The sequence below is a fragment of the Wyeomyia smithii genome, chromosome 1 (assembly GCF_029784165.1).
Source record: "Wyeomyia smithii strain HCP4-BCI-WySm-NY-G18 chromosome 1, ASM2978416v1, whole genome shotgun sequence".
In the NCBI taxonomy this organism is placed as follows: domain Eukaryota; kingdom Metazoa; phylum Arthropoda; class Insecta; order Diptera; family Culicidae; genus Wyeomyia; species Wyeomyia smithii.
Genome location: NC_073694.1, coordinates 78,347,659 through 78,364,850, shown reverse-complemented (window position 1 = coordinate 78,364,850; position 17,192 = coordinate 78,347,659). Strand labels below are relative to the sequence as shown.

Genomic DNA, 17,192 nt, shown 5'->3' with positions numbered 1-17,192 from the left:
TTTTTAATAATATATTCATTAAAAGAATGAAAAGTTTTGAAATAGGATTTGATTCTATCATGCCAATTTTCAATGTTTATTTTCTCGAAATGTAGTGAATATTACTTACAACCTTTTGACATGTTGCTCGTGAAAGGCCCTTTAAACCGTTTTCCGTACCTGTTTAGATGTCATCGCATCTTTAGCTGCCTCACAAACACAAACGCATCTATGTGGGTTATGATTTTTTCCCCATTCAATCTGAAAGCCTTCGTAACTTTTTTTTTGCTTTTTCTACCACTACATAAACAATGTAGCGAGTATAATATGTTGTGCTGCAAATATTGGATGTCGAACCGATTGGTTGAATTGATAACACAAGAATCGTTCGTATACAGTTTGTTTAACAATTCAAACTGATTTTTTTGTACTTTACAAATTTTCTTAAATTAGTAACTATGCAGCTTTAGTTTGTTAAAGAGGCATTCATCATCAGTAGGTACATAGTTTTCAATCAACAGGTGAAAGCACACATAACAGTTAACGCTTTGATCTGCGACAACACCTGCATCAGTGTTAGGTCCTGATCCATCATAATTTTTGGCCACGTCGATTTTTGAAATAACATAAATGATGCATTCTGTAACGTGTATTGCACCAGTTAACATAGCGGTGATAAAATATTGTAAGTAATATAATTATTTTTTTTACGGCAGTGGAACAATAACTATGTATTACGGTTTCTTACTACCAAGTGAATATTTTTCTTCCCAACAAGTAAATATTTTTTTTTGAGCGGGGGCCTAGTGTGGTTGGTAACGTCTCCGTCAACCACGCTCGACGCCTGGGTTCGAATCCCACCGCCGACATAGGTGTCGATGGTTGTGAGGTGGCGTGATCCACTCACAACCAACCCAACTGGTCTAGATTCAATCCTAGCCGACACCGGGAGATTTTCTGAGGCGAAAAATCTCTGGGATCACGCCTTCCATCGCATGAGGAAGTAAAGCCGTTGGCGCCGGTCCGTTAATAAACGGGTCGTGAGTTAGGATCCTGGGTGTGGAGTCGCCTCCCTGGGCGTCGGTGATTGGCCACAACAGTGGCGGAACTAAACCGACGGAAAATAAACGAGAATAAAAAAAAAAGTAAATATTTTCAAGTAATCATTGTGATGTGAAATGTTTTTTAATGGAATATTATTAGTCGTAACGCATCTATTGTTTTCAGGGGGCAAGCGCGAAGAAGATCTTATTTTGCCACTTAACGATTCCGTTAGTGCTACCTTATCTACAGATCATGTAAGTGAATAGAAGAGACCAAAAGAGCATTCAACAAGGGATATGCGAATTCATTATAATGCAAATATTTCCAGCTTTGTACAAAAACAACAGTCACTACTAGTGAAAGCTTCGTAGAGAATAAAATTCTGCTCAACGGTAAGGAGGAATCATTTAGTAACCCTCGTCTGTTGCGATGTCTTGAAGAATGTAAGTTTATCGATAAGAGTATGCATGTTATTAAGTTATTTATAAGACATAACTTCTAGTGAGGAAACGCGGTGAAACAGCAAACCGATGCAACCCGGAAATCTTGAACTGGAAAATTCACGTGAACACTGAAAACAATTTTCCAACTGCTGCTGGCTTAGCATCAAGTGCTTCGGGATATGCATGTTTAGGTATGAAAGTTTTGTTACTAAACTGGAAAATTTAGCTACATTATTAAAATGGTTTACGCAGTATATTGTGTGTTGATCTAAAAGTGCAAATTTGAGCATTTTCCAACTGATCTAACCAACAGCATTATCACTATTGATTACCATGGAGTATTTGTATACCAATAACACATGTCTCTTTGTTTTATTAGAATGCAGAGGATTTTTTTTTTGGTAATGGATTAAATCACCATTATCTACTTTATAAGCTCGGTTTTTATTTATTTATCACTTCACCAGAACGATTCTAGTCACTAGTTGACTAAAGAAATAGCAAATTTGCCCATGTGAATACCTATGTGAACCGCAAAAATAATTAGTTAACAAACATCGGTATAAATTTTAAAATACTTTTAAAATCATGCAGTTTTAAAATCAATGCTCTAAAGTTGTATAAAATTAAAAATCTTTCTTATCGTTTGAAGATTTACCAAACCCGAACAGTGGCTAAATGAAACTTTAACCCTTTATAAGGCAGTGGCAACTATATTGCCACCAACAACTTGCGTTTTTTCTGCTTCATAATTACGAGCTATGATCAGAAGTAAACAGTAAAATTTAATGACATTTTTTTAGCTTCGGCCCCAGAGGGGATTCACTGCTGTCAAATTCCATATATGTGTGCGTTATCGCAGATCAACTCTCGTCCATGACGTTTTTTGGTCCATGATGTTTGTAACTATGAACAATAATGGGGGGAAAATATCACTACACAACACATTCATGAAAGTTTTCCGCGGTTTCTCGCGTTTTGATAAAAAACGTTCCAATTCTATAATATTTCACATCGATCAATTTCATGACCAAAAAGAACAAAACCCAAAACAAACGCCACGTTGCTGAATATGTTGGTTACACGATGTTTGATAGATAGATCCCCCCTGTTCGGCCCGTTGAAGGGTTAACCCTCTAGTGCCCAAATTAATTTCTAAACGGACTTCGGTAAAATCACTATAAACCATTATAGACACTTTTTAAGTATTCATTGAAGTTTTTCGGAACTTCGACTGAAGCCCGCCAAATGGCGGCATTGGGCACTAGAGGGTTAAACAAATACTCGAATCGATAAGACATTGATTTGAAAGTGTATAGAACCAAAATTGTTTTATTTCAATCTTTCTTTGCAGTTTACGCCATCTCTTGCTTGTATGGAATAGAAAAAGACGAAATCTCATCAATCGCTCGTCAGGGTAGTGGTTCGGCATGCCGTAGTTTGTACTCAGGTTTTGTACAGTGGCAAAAAGGAACTTTGCCCGATGGAAGCGATTCCATTGCTGTTCAACTGGCCGATCACACTTTTTGGCCAGAAATGCGCATTCTTATTTTAGTGGTTAATGATTCACGTAAGAAGACTAGTTCGACCGGCGGAATGTCAACTAGTGTAAAAACATCTAAGCTACTGAAATATCGAGTGGAAACGTGTGTTCCTCAACATACCAAGGATTTAATTAAGGTATAAAAACAGTACCTGAAACTGCAACTTAAACTAAGTGCATTCAACTTTGCAGGCTCTCTACGAAAAAAATTTTGAGAATTTTGGAAAAATTACTATGCAGGATAGTAATCAGTTCCATGCCGTATGCCTAGATACCTATCCCCCATGCGTTTACATGAATGATGTTTCTCACGCGATCGTCAACATGGTACATCAATTTAATGAACGAAAGGGCGGAATAAGAGTGGCTTATACTTTTGATGCTGGTCCAAATGCATGTCTTTATTTATTGGAAAACGATGTCAATGACGTTCTAGCAACAATAAATCATGTATTTCCTAACGACATATGGAGCAGTCCAGATTATATTAAGGGAATATCGATCGGTAAAATAGCGTTACCACAAGTGGATCAATATTTCGTTTCTAATGGGCAAAACTTGTTGAAATATATCATCTACACTAAAGTAGGCGAAGGTCCAAAACGCATTGAATAGTGCAAGAAAAAATATATTTTCTTTTATTGGGATGGACTAATTTCGGATTAATTCTACAGTAGTAACTAGAAAAGATACCGTAATATTTTTGTTAAATTATTATTTTGGTTTTATTCCTTACTTTTACGAATGACCCTGATGACATCCATGTTCAGTTCTCGACCAGTTCTGAAAATATAAAAATAAATTTAGCTCTATTGCTTTTGTATTGAATGATATACGAATCACATAGTAAACGAGAACAATGTTTATGCTTCAATCGCCTTTGAAGGCTCTCAATTATATCACAGCAAAATAATGTCAAAAATCAAACAATGCATTTTTAGACTGAAGCGCGTTATTCATATTCATATGTTAAATTAGTAATTGGAAAAAAAAAACAGTAATCAATTGTTTATGTTGAAAATGGGTAATGGGCATGCATGGCATGTAGTTGTTGTAAATTATTAGCCATTGCAAACAACACAATCTATTTATCTGAATTATAACAGCACTCTTGACATAGATGGACGAAAATTGCAACTTAAATTCATAGTGAAGATAATATTGTACTTGTTTTAAACGTTCAGAGGCTTTTGCTAGACAAACGAACGTTTGAAATAAGTCAGTAGGAATGTTATGTAATTGCCAGTGTGTACGCTAAAGTCGCTTTTTACGCGGCACGTATCTCCTACGGAGAGAGTGAATAGTGTAATTGAACAAGACAATGTAGGCTAATTAAATATTATATGTTTTTTTTTGCATTTCATTTTCTATCTTTCAAACTTCTTGTGCTACTAAAGTTATTTTGCGCTACGTGCCAATCCAGTCATAACTTGAGTAGCACAAAAACTAATTGAAAATCGAGTCTATTCTCACAATCATCTTATTCTCAGTCATCTGAGTGAATACATACCTACTTTTTACGGTTATTTAATGATTAGAGTCACTATCTAAATGTGAGAATCGCGAATTTACCTTGATATAAGAGGAACTGTTGTTATATATCTTGTCCTAATAAGGTAGTGCAGTTTATACGGCACATAATACATATTTCTGATCAGGTAATAAAAAACCGGGGAGTGCTACAATCGCTACAATAGATCTAAAAAAGGTCACAATAGCAAAACCCAAGGAAAAAAAGGAACTGTTGTTACTTATTATTTTTCAATAAACTTGGGTGTCGATTTCGTTTCAACATGCACAAACACAAGTAACGTAATGGCAGGTATTTAATATTATAGCACAAAGAAATTTATCCAAAACAGGTTAGGTTATTCCAAATTTAGAAATCCACAGGAAGTTTGTTAATGTGTAACAATTTGCTTTCAAAACTCAAATTGTTTAAACTTACATTTATCTTTTAACTTGGTATTATTTCTATTTCTCAGCTGTAAAACGAATGTATACAATTCATATGTTGAGAAACTTGTGGTGCGATTCCACAAAGAATCGCGATACTACTATCAGTTACTCACTTTCCGGTTTTCCGTTGACCCATTTGGTGAACTTGATGTGCGAATCATCTCGTCGTGTCGCTTGTGCTCGTAGGTCTGGTTTCAATGCCTGACGAACTAGCTTGGCAGCAATGTTTGAGTAGTTGATGTAGCTGATATAATTAAGAAAAAGAATAAATTTGTTTGGCCGAAAAAAGTATACGAGTTGGATTTCAAATAGATTACGTAAGGATATAAACGTAATGAGATGTAACGCTCAAACATTAAACAATTCTTACTTTAAACCTGCAGCTCTCCAGGCAGACATTTTCGGTAACTCTTTTGGTGAACCTGTTTGTAAAACTATTAGAAAAACTTTTTAAGTAAAGACTTACTTTAACACTATAAATCAATTGAGCTTACCCCAAAACCTAAATCGCTCTCTGGTCTGGTCAGGAAATGTCAAATGACAATTATGACAGCTCAATCGAGTTTCCATCAAGCTACGCACAAAACGCCGATTCAAGCACAAAAAGCCGATTCAAGCGATAAGCCGATACACGAACCATCATTTATTTACGCGAAAAGCGACGTCTGGTAGAAATCCAAAAAACCACACATATTTTAATTTCAAGTCTATGTAGAAAATAATAAAATTTCCGTTGTCTAAAAACTAATAAAACACATATAATTAATTTAAATTCGAATGCTTTGCCAAAGATGTTTTTTGTAAGTATTTTGTGACTCAAACTAAAAAAAATCAATATGTCACACTAACCGCACAGCACAGAGAACTGCCTCGTCGCTGTGAGTGTCTCGGGAATCAAGCTAAGCCAGTTGGTGTGCCTTGGTTAACAATTAGGTTCTATTTGCTCGTCCCGACAAAACATTTTGACGTAGAACTACGTCTGTCAGGAAGTTCGGCTACATAGGGAGGTAAAATGAAAATCTAAAACCCGGAAAAAATGAAAAATATGTCCAACTTCAAAGGCTTATTAATCGGTTAGTTTTTGATGGAGTTTCTTGTTCTTGCAGCAATAGACTGGAAAATCTAAGATTCTTCCCAAATGCAGAAAATTGTAATTTTATCATTCAAACTATTGTACTATTGAAAATTGTCAAGCCGGCCTTTGATTGGTCATTATATGATTACTTCCCAAGCACAGTCGACAGAATTATAGACCTAGTAATTTAAAATTTTAAACTGTTTCAGCCGAAGTCGCTCATCATAATTCTAGACAGCGACAACAGCAGTCCTTCCTTAGCAGCAGCAGCAGTAGCAGTGCATCGGATAGTGGCGGTTGCTGCGGAGCCAAGCCTATAGCGGCCATAGCTGCGGCAACGGATAGCGGCAGCAGTTGCAGCGAGAATATCAGCATCGATAGTAGCAGGGCCAGCTGATGCAGTGGGGCACTTCCTGTATTGAAATGCTGTCTCTGTAAGATAGCGGGCACTAATAAATGTATCCAATGAAAAGTTGCCTCATTTTGACAACACACCAACGTTCTGGAAGGCTGGCGTTCAAAATACATGAGCCGTCTAGTTTTGAGTGTTAAAACAGCATTTCACAGTGTTATTCTCTTACAAGGAATACTTTATTCGCACTGTCAGTATTAACGCAAAGAAGTGATCGACATTTTATCCGATATTGAGTTGAACAGAAAAATTTTCTTTTCAGGATGAAATAAATACCAAATTGAAGAGTTAATATTTTCTATTGAATTAATTTGCACTTTGAAATGTTGGAACAGTTATAAACTTGATTTCATCTCCATGTCTCAGAACGAACTAAATTATCTTTTCCTTTAGTAATAAACACAACACCCGAACAGCTTTTATTAACTGCATTAAAATTAAGTTATCGCATAATTAAACCCCAAAAATTATCAAACCAAATGGTCAATCCTTGTTGAAGCGCAAAATTCGATTGATCCGATTGGTCGTCAATATGATTGCTTCCCAAGCACAGTCGACAGATTTATAGACCTAGTAATTCGGAACGTACTATTTGGTAAAGATGGGCGATACTGACAGACGTATCGATACTTTGGTATCGCGGTATTCAATGTTCATAGCAGGTATCGGAGTATCGGTTGAAGGAGTATCGATTATCGATGCTTCGATAGTATCGGTATCAGACCTGCATCTTTTTTTAAAAAGCGTCGTTTAGAAAGTATCGATACCGGTGCTCATTTCTCGCGGTGTAGTATCGATGCCATAGCATCAGCAGCAGTAGTTGTATCAGCAGCAATATTTGGACCAGCTGGTGCAGCGGCACTTCCTCTAGTTGAAGCTGCATTTGTGCAGTAGCGAACAGCATCAGTAGTAGGTACATTAGTCGGCACGCATTATTGTCAAAACGCAAAATTCGACCTCTGATTGGTTCCCAAGCACGGTCGACAGAATTATAGACCTAGTAATTTTAAATGTGCTATCTGGCCTTTTAAGAGCCTGTTTCAGCCGAGGCCGCTCATAATAGTTATAGACAGCGACAACAGCAGTCCTTCCTTAGCAGCACTGCAGCGGATAGCGGCCACAGCTGTGACATGGCAACGGATAGCGCAGCGGTTGCAGCGGGTCTCAGCATCAATATTAACAGGGCCAGCTGATGAAGCGGCACTTTCTTTAGTGAAATGCTGTCTGTGCGATAGCGGGCACTAGAAATGCATCCAATGGAAAGTTGCCTCATTTTGACAACACACCAACGTTCTGGAAAGCTGGCGTTCACACACCAACGTTCTGGAAAGCCGTCTAGTTTTGAGTGTCAATCGGCATCAAGAAAAGATCGACATCTTATCCGGTAATGAGTTTGACAGCAAATTGTTTTTTTCAGGATGAAATTAAATACCTGATTCAAGAGTTAATATCTTTTCTTAAATAATTTACATCTTCAAATTTGGAATAGTTATAAATTTGACTTTATCTCCATGTCTCAGAACGTACTGAATTATCTTTTCCTTCAGTAATAAGCACAACACTCGAACAGCTTTTATTATCTGTACAATAATTAGGTTTTGGCATAATCAATCCTTAACAATTGTCTAGTCTTATATAAAAACATCTATATTATTGAAAATGGTCAATCCTCGTCGAAACTGATTGGCCGTCATATGATTGCTTTCCCAAGCACGGACGACAGAGTTTTTGACCTAGTAATTCGGAATGTACTATTTGGCCTATACAACACACTTAATCCAAAAAAAGTCGTTCGGTAATTTTTTTTACAATAATAATCGGTAAAGTGTGATAATACCGGTATTCCTGCAAAAAAGCATAAAATTAACGACTGTTCTGTAAGATCTGTAGGTTTTACCATAATTCTGTTAACTGTTACCGAAATATTTGCTTAATTTTACATTTACCGAAATTTGTATAACTTTTTACCGAACAACCTGTAAAAATGCCAAATTGTGAATGTGGTGGCCATTTTTCTCATACGTGCAACCGTGCAAGACGCGAATATTTTTTACTGGTGCTGCTGATTTGTTTTAATTGTTGTTCTGTGTAAACATAGGATATTTATAATTTGGAAAGTGTTAATGGATGTACGAGTCGCTAACTTTTTTCGTAAGTAATCTGGTTAATTTAGTTTGATTTTAGACGGTACCGGCAGGCTCATTTATAACCGACTTTTCTGCCACCGGTATTTTTTACAGGTGCGTTCGGTATTTTTGTTCATTTTTAAAGTTTCTTTCGGTAAATTTTACTGGCTGCTCGGTTTGGAACATTACCAAAAAGCTGCGAAAATTACCGACCACTCGGTTGGTGGTTTCACAAACTGTTCGGTAATTTCCGGAAACACCGAAGATTTCACCGAACGTTCAGCTGTTGAGATTCCGGTAAAATTTTACCGAATTCGGTGTTTTATTTTAAGTGTGAAGAGCCTGTTTCAGCCGAAACTGCTCATATTAGTTCTAGACAGCGACTACAATCCTTACTTAACAGCAGCAGCTTTGGCAGCGGATAGCATCAACAGCGTAGTTGTATCAGCAGCGACATTTGGACCAGCTGGTGCAGCGGCACTTCCTCTAGTTAATGCTGCATTAGTGCAGTAGCGATCAGCATCAGTAGTAGGTACATTAGCCGCACTTCCTCTAATGGAAAGTTGCCGTATTTTGACAACACACAAACGTTTTGGAATGCTGGCTTTCAAAGTATATGGGCCGTCAAATTTTCAATGTAAAAACAGCTTTCAACTGCGTTATCAAAAAATGCCTTTTTTAAGGTTTAATACTTTCTCGTTTTGCGCTGGAACTAAAAGTAAAATGTTATTTTTACCTGCATGCACTTTGACTGTTGAAACTTGTTCGCGCTGTACAGTGTTCCCTGTTCAGCGTTGTATGTGCAAACTTAAATTCGGTAGCACTTCAACTCCTCTTTTGCACAAAATTTTAAAAATATTCAATATAAGTTATACAACAAACACAAGTTCTACGTCAACCTTGCGGTCAAGGCTTTGCATACAACCCTTGTGATTTTTTGCGATCAAAAATTAAAATTATATTACCAACAAAATAAGCTTTAGCCGACTTGCGTGCTGCGTTAAAGCCGTTAGGCTGCCCGTTGTAAATAAATTTAGAAATAATACGGGTACACTATAGTCTAGTAAAAATCGGCGTTATGCTGCGATGTAATAAGAAAGCACGAACCTCGTACCAGGGCCCTAATTGTCCGCCGCGATGCCAAGGGGCAATAAAACTCAACGTAGGGCCTCCTAATGTGAGTAATGACTCATTTTGAACCACCATTCTTAAAGAAGTAATTCAAAAATTTTTATATGAAACATGAAAAAGCACATCAACGGCAGTACCCCAGATATGTTCTGCATACCCTGGCCCATCACCATGTCAAATATAAGGTTTGAAAGCAGGGTCTGAGCCGAGCTATTGAATTTTGAATATGTCACATTTTGTAGCGCCATACTTGATAAAGTAATTCAAAAATTTTTATATGAAACATGAAAAAGCACATCAACGGCACCACCCCAGATATGTTCTGCATACCCTGGCCCATCACCATGTCAAATATTAGGTTTAAAAGCAGGGTCTGAGCCGAGCTATTGAATTTTCAATATGTCTCATTTTGTACCGCCATACTTGATAAAGTAATTCAAAAATTTTTATATGAAACACGAAACAGCACATCAACGGCACCACCCCAGATATGTTTTGCATACCCTGGCCCATCACCATGTCAAATATTAGGTTTGAAAGCAGGGTCTGAGCCGAGCTATTGAATTTTGAATATGTCTCATTTTGTACCGCCATACTTGATAAAGTAATTCAAAATTTTTTATATGAAACATGAAAAAGCACACCAACAATACCACCCCAGATATGTTTTGCATACCCTGGCCCATCACCATGTCAAATATTAGGTTTGAAAGTAGGGTCTGAGCCGAGCTATTGAATTTTGAATATGTCTCATTTTGTACCGCCATACTTGATAAAATAATTCAAAAATTTTTATATGAAACATGAAAAAGCACATCAACGGCACCACCCCAGATATGTTCTGCATACCCTGGCCCATCACCATGTCAAATATTAGGTTTGAAAGCAGGGTCTGAGCCGAGCTATTGAATTTTGAATATGTCTCATTTTGTACCGCCATACTTGATAAAGTAATTCAAAAATTTTTATATGAAACACGAAAAAGCACATCAACGGCACCACCCCAGATATGTTCTGCATACCCTGGCCCATCACCATGTCAAATATTAGGTTTGAAAGCAGGGTCTGAGCCGAGCTATTGAATTTTGAATATGTCTCATTTTGTACCGCCATACTTGATAAAGTAATTCAAAAATTTTTATATGAAACATGAAAAAGCACACCAACGGTACCACCCCAGATATGTTCTGCATACCCTGGCCCATCACCATGTCAAATATTCGGTTTGAAAGCAGGGTCTGAGCCGAGCTATTGAATTTTCAATATGTCTCATTTTGTACCGCCATACTTGATAAAGTAATTCAAAAATTTTTATATGAAACATGAAAAAGCACATCAACGGCACCACCCCAGATATGTTTTGCATACCCTGGCCCATCACCATGTCAAAAATTAGGTTTGAAAGCAGGGTCTGAGCCGAGCTATTGAATTTTCAATATGTCTCATTTTGTACCGTCATACTTGATAAAGTAATTCAAAAATTTTTATATGAAACATGAAAAAGCACACCAACGGTACCACCCCAGATATGTTTTGCATACCCTGGCCCATCACCATGTCAAATATTAGGTTTGAAAGCAGGGTCTGAGCCGAGCTATTGAATTTTCAATATGTCTCATTTTGTACCGCCATACTTGATAAAATAATTCAAAAATTTTTATATGAAACATGAAAAAACACACCAACGGCACCACCCCAGATATATTCTGCATACCCTGGCCCATCACCATGTCAAATATTAGGTTTGAAAGCAGGATCTGAGCCGAGCTATTGAATTTTGAATATGTCTCATTTTGTACCGCCATACTTGATAAAATAATTCAAAAATTTTTATATGAAACACGAAAAAGCACATCAACGGCACCACCCCAGATATGTTCTGCATACCCTGGCCCATCACCATGTCAAATATTAGGTTTGAAAGCAGGGTCTGAGCCGAGCTATTGAATTTTGAATATGTCTCATTTTGTACCGTCATACTTGATAAAGTAATTCAAAATTTTTTATATGAAACATGAAAAAGCACATCAACGGCACTACCCCAGATATGTTCTGCATACCCTGGCCCATCACCATGTCAAATATTAGGTTTGAAAGCAGGGTCTGAGCCGAGCTATTGAATTTTGAATATGTCTCATTTTGTACCGCCATACTTGATAAAGTAATTCAAAAATTTTTATATGAAACACGAAAAAGCACATCAACGGCACCACCCCAGATATGTTCTGCATACCCTGGCCCATCACCATGTCAAATATTAGGTTTGAAAGCAGGGTCTGAGCCGAGCTATTGAATTTTGAATATGTCTCATTTTGTACCGCCATACTTGATAAAGTAATTCAAAAATTTTTATATGAAACATGAAAAAGCACACCAACGGTACCACCCCAGATATGTTTTGCATACCCTGGCCCATCACCATGTCAAATATTCGGTTTGAAAGCAGGGTCTGAGCCGAGCTATTGAATTTTCAATATGTCTCATTTTGTACCGCCATACTTGATAAAGTAATTCAAAAATTTTTATATGAAACATGAAAAAGCACACCAACGGTACCACCCCAGATATGTTCTGCATACCCTGGCCCATCACCATGTCAAATATTCGGTTTGAAAGCAGGGTCTGAGCCGAGCTATTGAATTTTGAATATGTCTCATTTTGTACCGTCATGCTTGATATAGTAATTCAAAAATTTTTATATGAAACACGAAAAAGCACATCAACGGCACTACCCCAGATATGTTCTGCATACCCTGGCCCATCACCATGTCAAATATTAGGTTTGAAAGCAGGGTCTGAGCCGAGCTATTGAATTTTCAATATGTCTCATTTTGTACCGCCATACTTGATAAAGTAATTCAAAAATTTTTATATGAAACATGAAAAAGCACATCAACGGCACTACCCCAGATATGTTCTGCATACCCTGGCCCATCACCATGTCAAATATTAGGTTTGAAAGCAGGGTCTGAGCCGAGCTATTGAATTTTCAATATGTCTCATTTTGTACCGCCATACTTGATAAAGTAATTCAAAAATTTTTATATGAAACATGAAAAAGCACACCAACGGTACCACCCCAGATATGTTTTGCATACCCTGGCCCATCACCATGTCAAATATTAGGTTTGAAAGCAGGGTTTGAGCCGAGCTATTGAATTTTGGATATGTCTCATTTTGTACCGCCATACTTGATAAAATAATTCAAAATTTTTTATATGAAACATGAAAAAGCACATCAACGGCGGCACCCCAGATATGTTCTGCATACCCTGGTCCATCACCATAACAAATATTAGGTTTGAATGCAGGGTCTGAGCCGAGCTATTGAATTTTGAATATGTCTCATTTTGTACCGCCATACTTGATAAAGTAATTCAAAAATTTTTATATGAAACACGAAAAGCACATCAACGGCACCACCCCAGATATGTTCTGCATACCCTGGCCCATCACCATGTCAAATATTAGGTTTGAAAGCAGGGTCTGAGCCGAGCTATTGAATTTTCAATATGTCTCATTTTGTACCGCCATACTTGATAAAGTAATTCAAAAATTTTTATATGAAACATGAAAAAGCACACCAACGGTACCACCCCAGATATGTTCTGCATACCCTGGCCCATCACCATGTCAAATATTCGGTTTGAAAGCAGGGTCTGAGCCGAGCTATTGAGTTTTCAATATGTCTCATTTTGTACCGCCATACTTGATAAAGTAATTCAAAAATTTTTATATGAAACATGAAAAAGCACACCAACGGTACCACCCCAGATATGTTCTGCATACCCTGGCCCATCACCATGTCAAATATTAGGTTTGAAAGCAGGGTCTGAGCCGAGCTATTGAATTTTCAATATGTTTCATTTTGTACCGCCATACTTGATAAAGTAATTCAAAAATTTTTATATGAAACATGAAAAAGCACACCAACGGTACCACCCCAGATATGTTCTGCATACCCTGGCCCATCACCATGTCAAATATTAGGTTTGAAAGCAGGATCTGAGCCGAGCTATAGAATTTTGAATATGTCTCTTTTTGTTCCGCTACACTTAAAAAAGTAATCTAAAAATGCTCTTGGTTATGTGAGAACTCCTGCCAGGCGTCGAACCATCTTATAAAGTTGGTATTTAATCTAACAAAAATTATAGAATAATAAAAATTACTGTCTTAAACCAAGTCCTAACAAAACTCTTTCCTAGAAAATCTATGTCTGTAGTCATTAGTGTTATAAGATATCTCGGAGGTTTTCGTCCATGCTAATTTTCATTACTGAGGTTTTCGTCCATGCTAAGTTCCATCACTGAGGTTTTCATCGCTGGAATGTCCTACTCTTTTTACCAGGTTGCGTTAGCCTATATGAATGCTCTCGACCTCTACGTGCAGTGAAAAAAGGTGATCAATGGTAAGGGAGTACGGGGCATAATAATCTTAAGAAATTTTTACAACTACAAAAAATGATTTTATTGCCGCTGGTGCACTATTCTGCAATTCGCTGGTTAGACCAACGACGCAAAGATTTCTCGCGATGTCATCATTTTACAATCACATTACGGCACACATGATGTGTTGTCTTGGCTATTAAAGCTTTGCTTCTCAAAAATACTACAGATATTTAATTTGTCTTCTATGGAACGGGTGATAAATTTCACGCACATCACAATGCAGTTTTAGTCTTCTATGATTAAATTGACATATTTGAATAATATTACGAAATTCACTGGAAAATCCTTGTCAGACGAGCGACTCATCGCTTAGGTTTTATTCTGCATGAACAATATTCCTAACGAAACAGACTAGCTAAATCTTTTGCAGTTTTTATCTTTTCCTCGCTTCTTATGAGTCAACACAAAACTCCGTAACACAATTCATCTTATTGATATTGGTCCTTTCGTTTTCGAGATATTCAACTTTAGAATGGCGAACGAACTAATATGGGTATTTCAGGAATCAGAATGTTTCACGTAGTCCGGAAAATTAACTAAAGTTGCCATAATGGGGATTCCCAGAATATAGGCTAATATTACTGAATACCACCCTATGTCGATTGTTGCGTAATCAAGATGATGCACATTAGGCAAAAATTGTCCTCTTACGCCATTTCAAATCCGAAGGTATAACTTCCGGTTATGTGAAACAGCTCAAAATATTTATTCCAGAATCGAGATGATACCCGGAGACTGGAGATCAAATCTAGCCATTTTAAAACTCAACTCCCGGCTTCCAGAAACTAACCAATATCACTCAATATGGGTATTCCCACAGTCGGGATGATGCAAAGCAAAGTAAAGCCTTGGTGCTACATTACGATTCGGAACTCGACCTTCTGTTTATTTATACGCAGACTTCGCAGCCAACTGTTTAGTGCACAGGAAATTGCAGGGCTAGCGATACGATCCTACTGACACTAACGGTACTTCCCGAGCCGAGACTCGAACCTACGACGACTGGCTTGTTAGGCCAGTATCGTACCTCGAGACCGCCTGGGATGGAAGCAAAGTCAGAAGCTAAAAATCGACCACAGATCATTTTGATATCTGAAGTGGCTACTTCCGGTATAACGACTTGCATCTCCACATAACAGTACTTATCAAAATAGGATTGAAGTAGTTATCAATATAGATGGATATCCCTTATTTGTAAAACAAAACTTTTAAAAATTGCTGAATCTCGGTATCATTCTTGCCGAGATTTGGACAGCCGAGTGCTCGGCAACTATCTCGTATGAATCTATTTTGCCGAGAATTTTCGAGTAACCAGTGTTATACAGATGTAATTTTATGACGAGAATCTCAGTATGCATATGATGACTTTTACAACTACACTACTGCCAGTTCGCACGAATCTGTCCTACATTTTTTTCCGAATTCCAGCTTGTAAACATCTGTGTGCTGTGTTGCCGAAACTTGGCAATGAGCAAAATTCGTGCCGAGATATCAGTAATGTTTTCGCTGATCTCGGTATCAACAGTGCTTAACGATGAATTCGGTAAAAATTGAGACGAGTTTGAAATTACGGCACATTTAAATGATAAGTGATTACCGTCAAAACCTAAGAGGCGCAGGGCCGGGCCGGGTATCAGCTAGTGTTATATAATAAATAAAAATCACAGGAGGGTTGTGTGCAAAGCCACGACCGCAAGGTTGAAGTAGAATACTTTTACAAGAAAGATAACCCGGCTGCTTGCGTGTCAGTCATTTCTAAATCAGATTCGTTTCGTATATACCGCTTGTTAAGCACAGTATCAACAAATCGTAATAAACATCATACTGCTGTGCATTTTCAGCAGCATCGAACCTCAGTTGCAGTTTAACAATAACCATTCATTATGCTCTTCCAAATACATTTAGTAGCCTTGAAAAAGGGTGATTGCTGCAATTGCAACTTTCATTCAACTATTGCATAAATGCTTCATGGTCAGATATACCCGCTGCAACTACTACGCTATCCATAGCCATGCCACAGTTGTAGCCGCTATACGCTACCATTGGTATCCGCTGCCCCTTCATCAGCTGGCCTAGCTGCTATCGATGCTGAGATCCGCTGCAACTGGTGCGCTATTCATTGCTATGCAACAGCTGTGGCCGCTATCCACTATCGCTGGTATCCACTGCACTGCTAGTGCTGCTGCTAAGGGAGGACGACTACTGTTGTTGCTTTCTAGAACTTTTATGAGAGGCTTCGGCTGATACAGGCTCTTATATAGGCCAAATAGCATATTTTAAACTGCAAGGTATATGATTATGTCGACCGTGCTTGGGAAGCAATCTTATAACGACCAATCAGAAGTCTAATTTTCCGTTTTGACAAGGCTTAACTATTTTCAATAGTACAATAGTTTGAATAATAAAATTACAATTATCTTCATTTTGGAAGAATCTTAAAAGATTTTCCAATCTATTGCTGCAAGAACGAAGGAAATCCATCGAATACTAACCGATTTATTAGCATTTGAAATTGGACATATTTTTCACTTTTTTCGGTTTTAGATTTTCATTTCACATCCCTATGTAGCCGAACTTCCTGAGAGAAGTATTCTACTTCAAAACAATCGATTTCAAAAATGTTATATACAGACGGCATTCTTCAAATTAATTTTCGTTGCGTACCAGTGTTAGAATTGTTCGAATAATCAGGTACCAAGAGAGAGCGAACTCAGAGATAACTGAAATTTGAGTTTCACTGATGTAACGTATTCAAATGGCGACAACATGGAAGAAACGTCAAACTTAGCTCACAAGTTTCTATTTAACACCTTCACGAGTCATACGATCACAATTGACTGCCAGCTGAAACTTGGACACAACTGGTTGGTGTATCCTGGGCAAAGTTGCCATTCGACAATAGCTGAGTGAGAAGGCGGGACGCTATTATTGGCGCGTTAACAACATCTCGGTGGCAGAGGAAACGTTTCGCCAACCAAAGCATCTGTTCACCAAGATGGTGCAACTCAAAACAGTGTCTGTTCCCCATGTTA

At 37.7% G+C, this 17,192-nt stretch overlaps 2 protein-coding genes across 5 annotated transcripts; one reads left to right on the top strand and one right to left on the bottom strand.

The window, feature by feature from the left end:
• The first annotated feature begins 291 nt into the window (after nt 1–291).
• On the top strand, nt 292–3,723 carry LOC129718295 (diphosphomevalonate decarboxylase). Its single transcript, XM_055668933.1, has 6 exons — nt 292–664; nt 1,207–1,277; nt 1,352–1,466; nt 1,526–1,657; nt 2,821–3,146; nt 3,202–3,723. Exons 1-6 carry the CDS (start codon nt 610–612, stop codon nt 3,622–3,624), a joined length of 1,122 nt encoding a protein of 373 aa, XP_055524908.1. The 5' UTR covers nt 292–609; the 3' UTR covers nt 3,625–3,723.
• LOC129718297 (protein stunted) lies at nt 3,708–5,556 on the bottom strand. Of its 4 annotated transcripts, none has more exons than XM_055668937.1 (5): nt 5,463–5,556; nt 5,339–5,402; nt 5,082–5,212; nt 4,958–4,994; nt 3,708–4,708 (listed from the first exon to the last, which is right to left on the bottom strand). In XM_055668937.1, the coding sequence occupies exons 1-4, from the start codon at nt 5,536–5,538 to the stop codon at nt 4,984–4,986; spliced, it is 282 nt and encodes a 93-aa protein (XP_055524912.1). In that variant the 5' UTR covers nt 5,539–5,556; the 3' UTR covers nt 3,708–4,708; nt 4,958–4,983. The 4 variants fall into 4 exon arrangements, with proteins under 4 accessions (XP_055524912.1, XP_055524913.1, XP_055524910.1 ...); XM_055668938.1 differs by having other exon boundaries at nt 3,708–3,792; nt 5,463–5,555; XM_055668935.1 differs by lacking the exon at nt 4,958–4,994 and having other exon boundaries at nt 3,708–3,792; nt 5,463–5,555.
• Nucleotides 5,557–17,192: the final 11,636 nt, after the last annotated feature.

Excerpts from the sequence above, each read along its gene's own strand:
- LOC129718295 (XM_055668933.1), top strand. The coding sequence starts at position 610 with ATGATGCATTCTGTAACGTGTATTGCACCAGTTAACATAGCGGTGATA. Across the intron at positions 1,658-2,820 it reads TTCGGGATATGCATGTTTAG|TTTACGCCATCTCTTGCTTG; the intron begins GTATGAAAGTTT and ends CTTTCTTTGCAG. Across the intron at positions 3,147-3,201 it reads ATACCAAGGATTTAATTAAG|GCTCTCTACGAAAAAAATTT; the intron begins GTATAAAAACAG and ends TCAACTTTGCAG.
- LOC129718297 (XM_055668935.1), bottom strand. The coding sequence starts at position 5,538 with ATGGAAACTCGATTGAGCTGTCATAATTGTCATTTGACATTTCCTGAC. Across the intron at positions 5,403-5,462 it reads AGAGCGATTTAGGTTTTGGG|TTTTACAAACAGGTTCACCA; the intron begins GTAAGCTCAATT and ends TTTTTCTAATAG. Across the intron at positions 5,213-5,338 it reads TGGAGAGCTGCAGGTTTAAA|CTACATCAACTACTCAAACA; the intron begins GTAAGAATTGTT and ends TAATTATATCAG.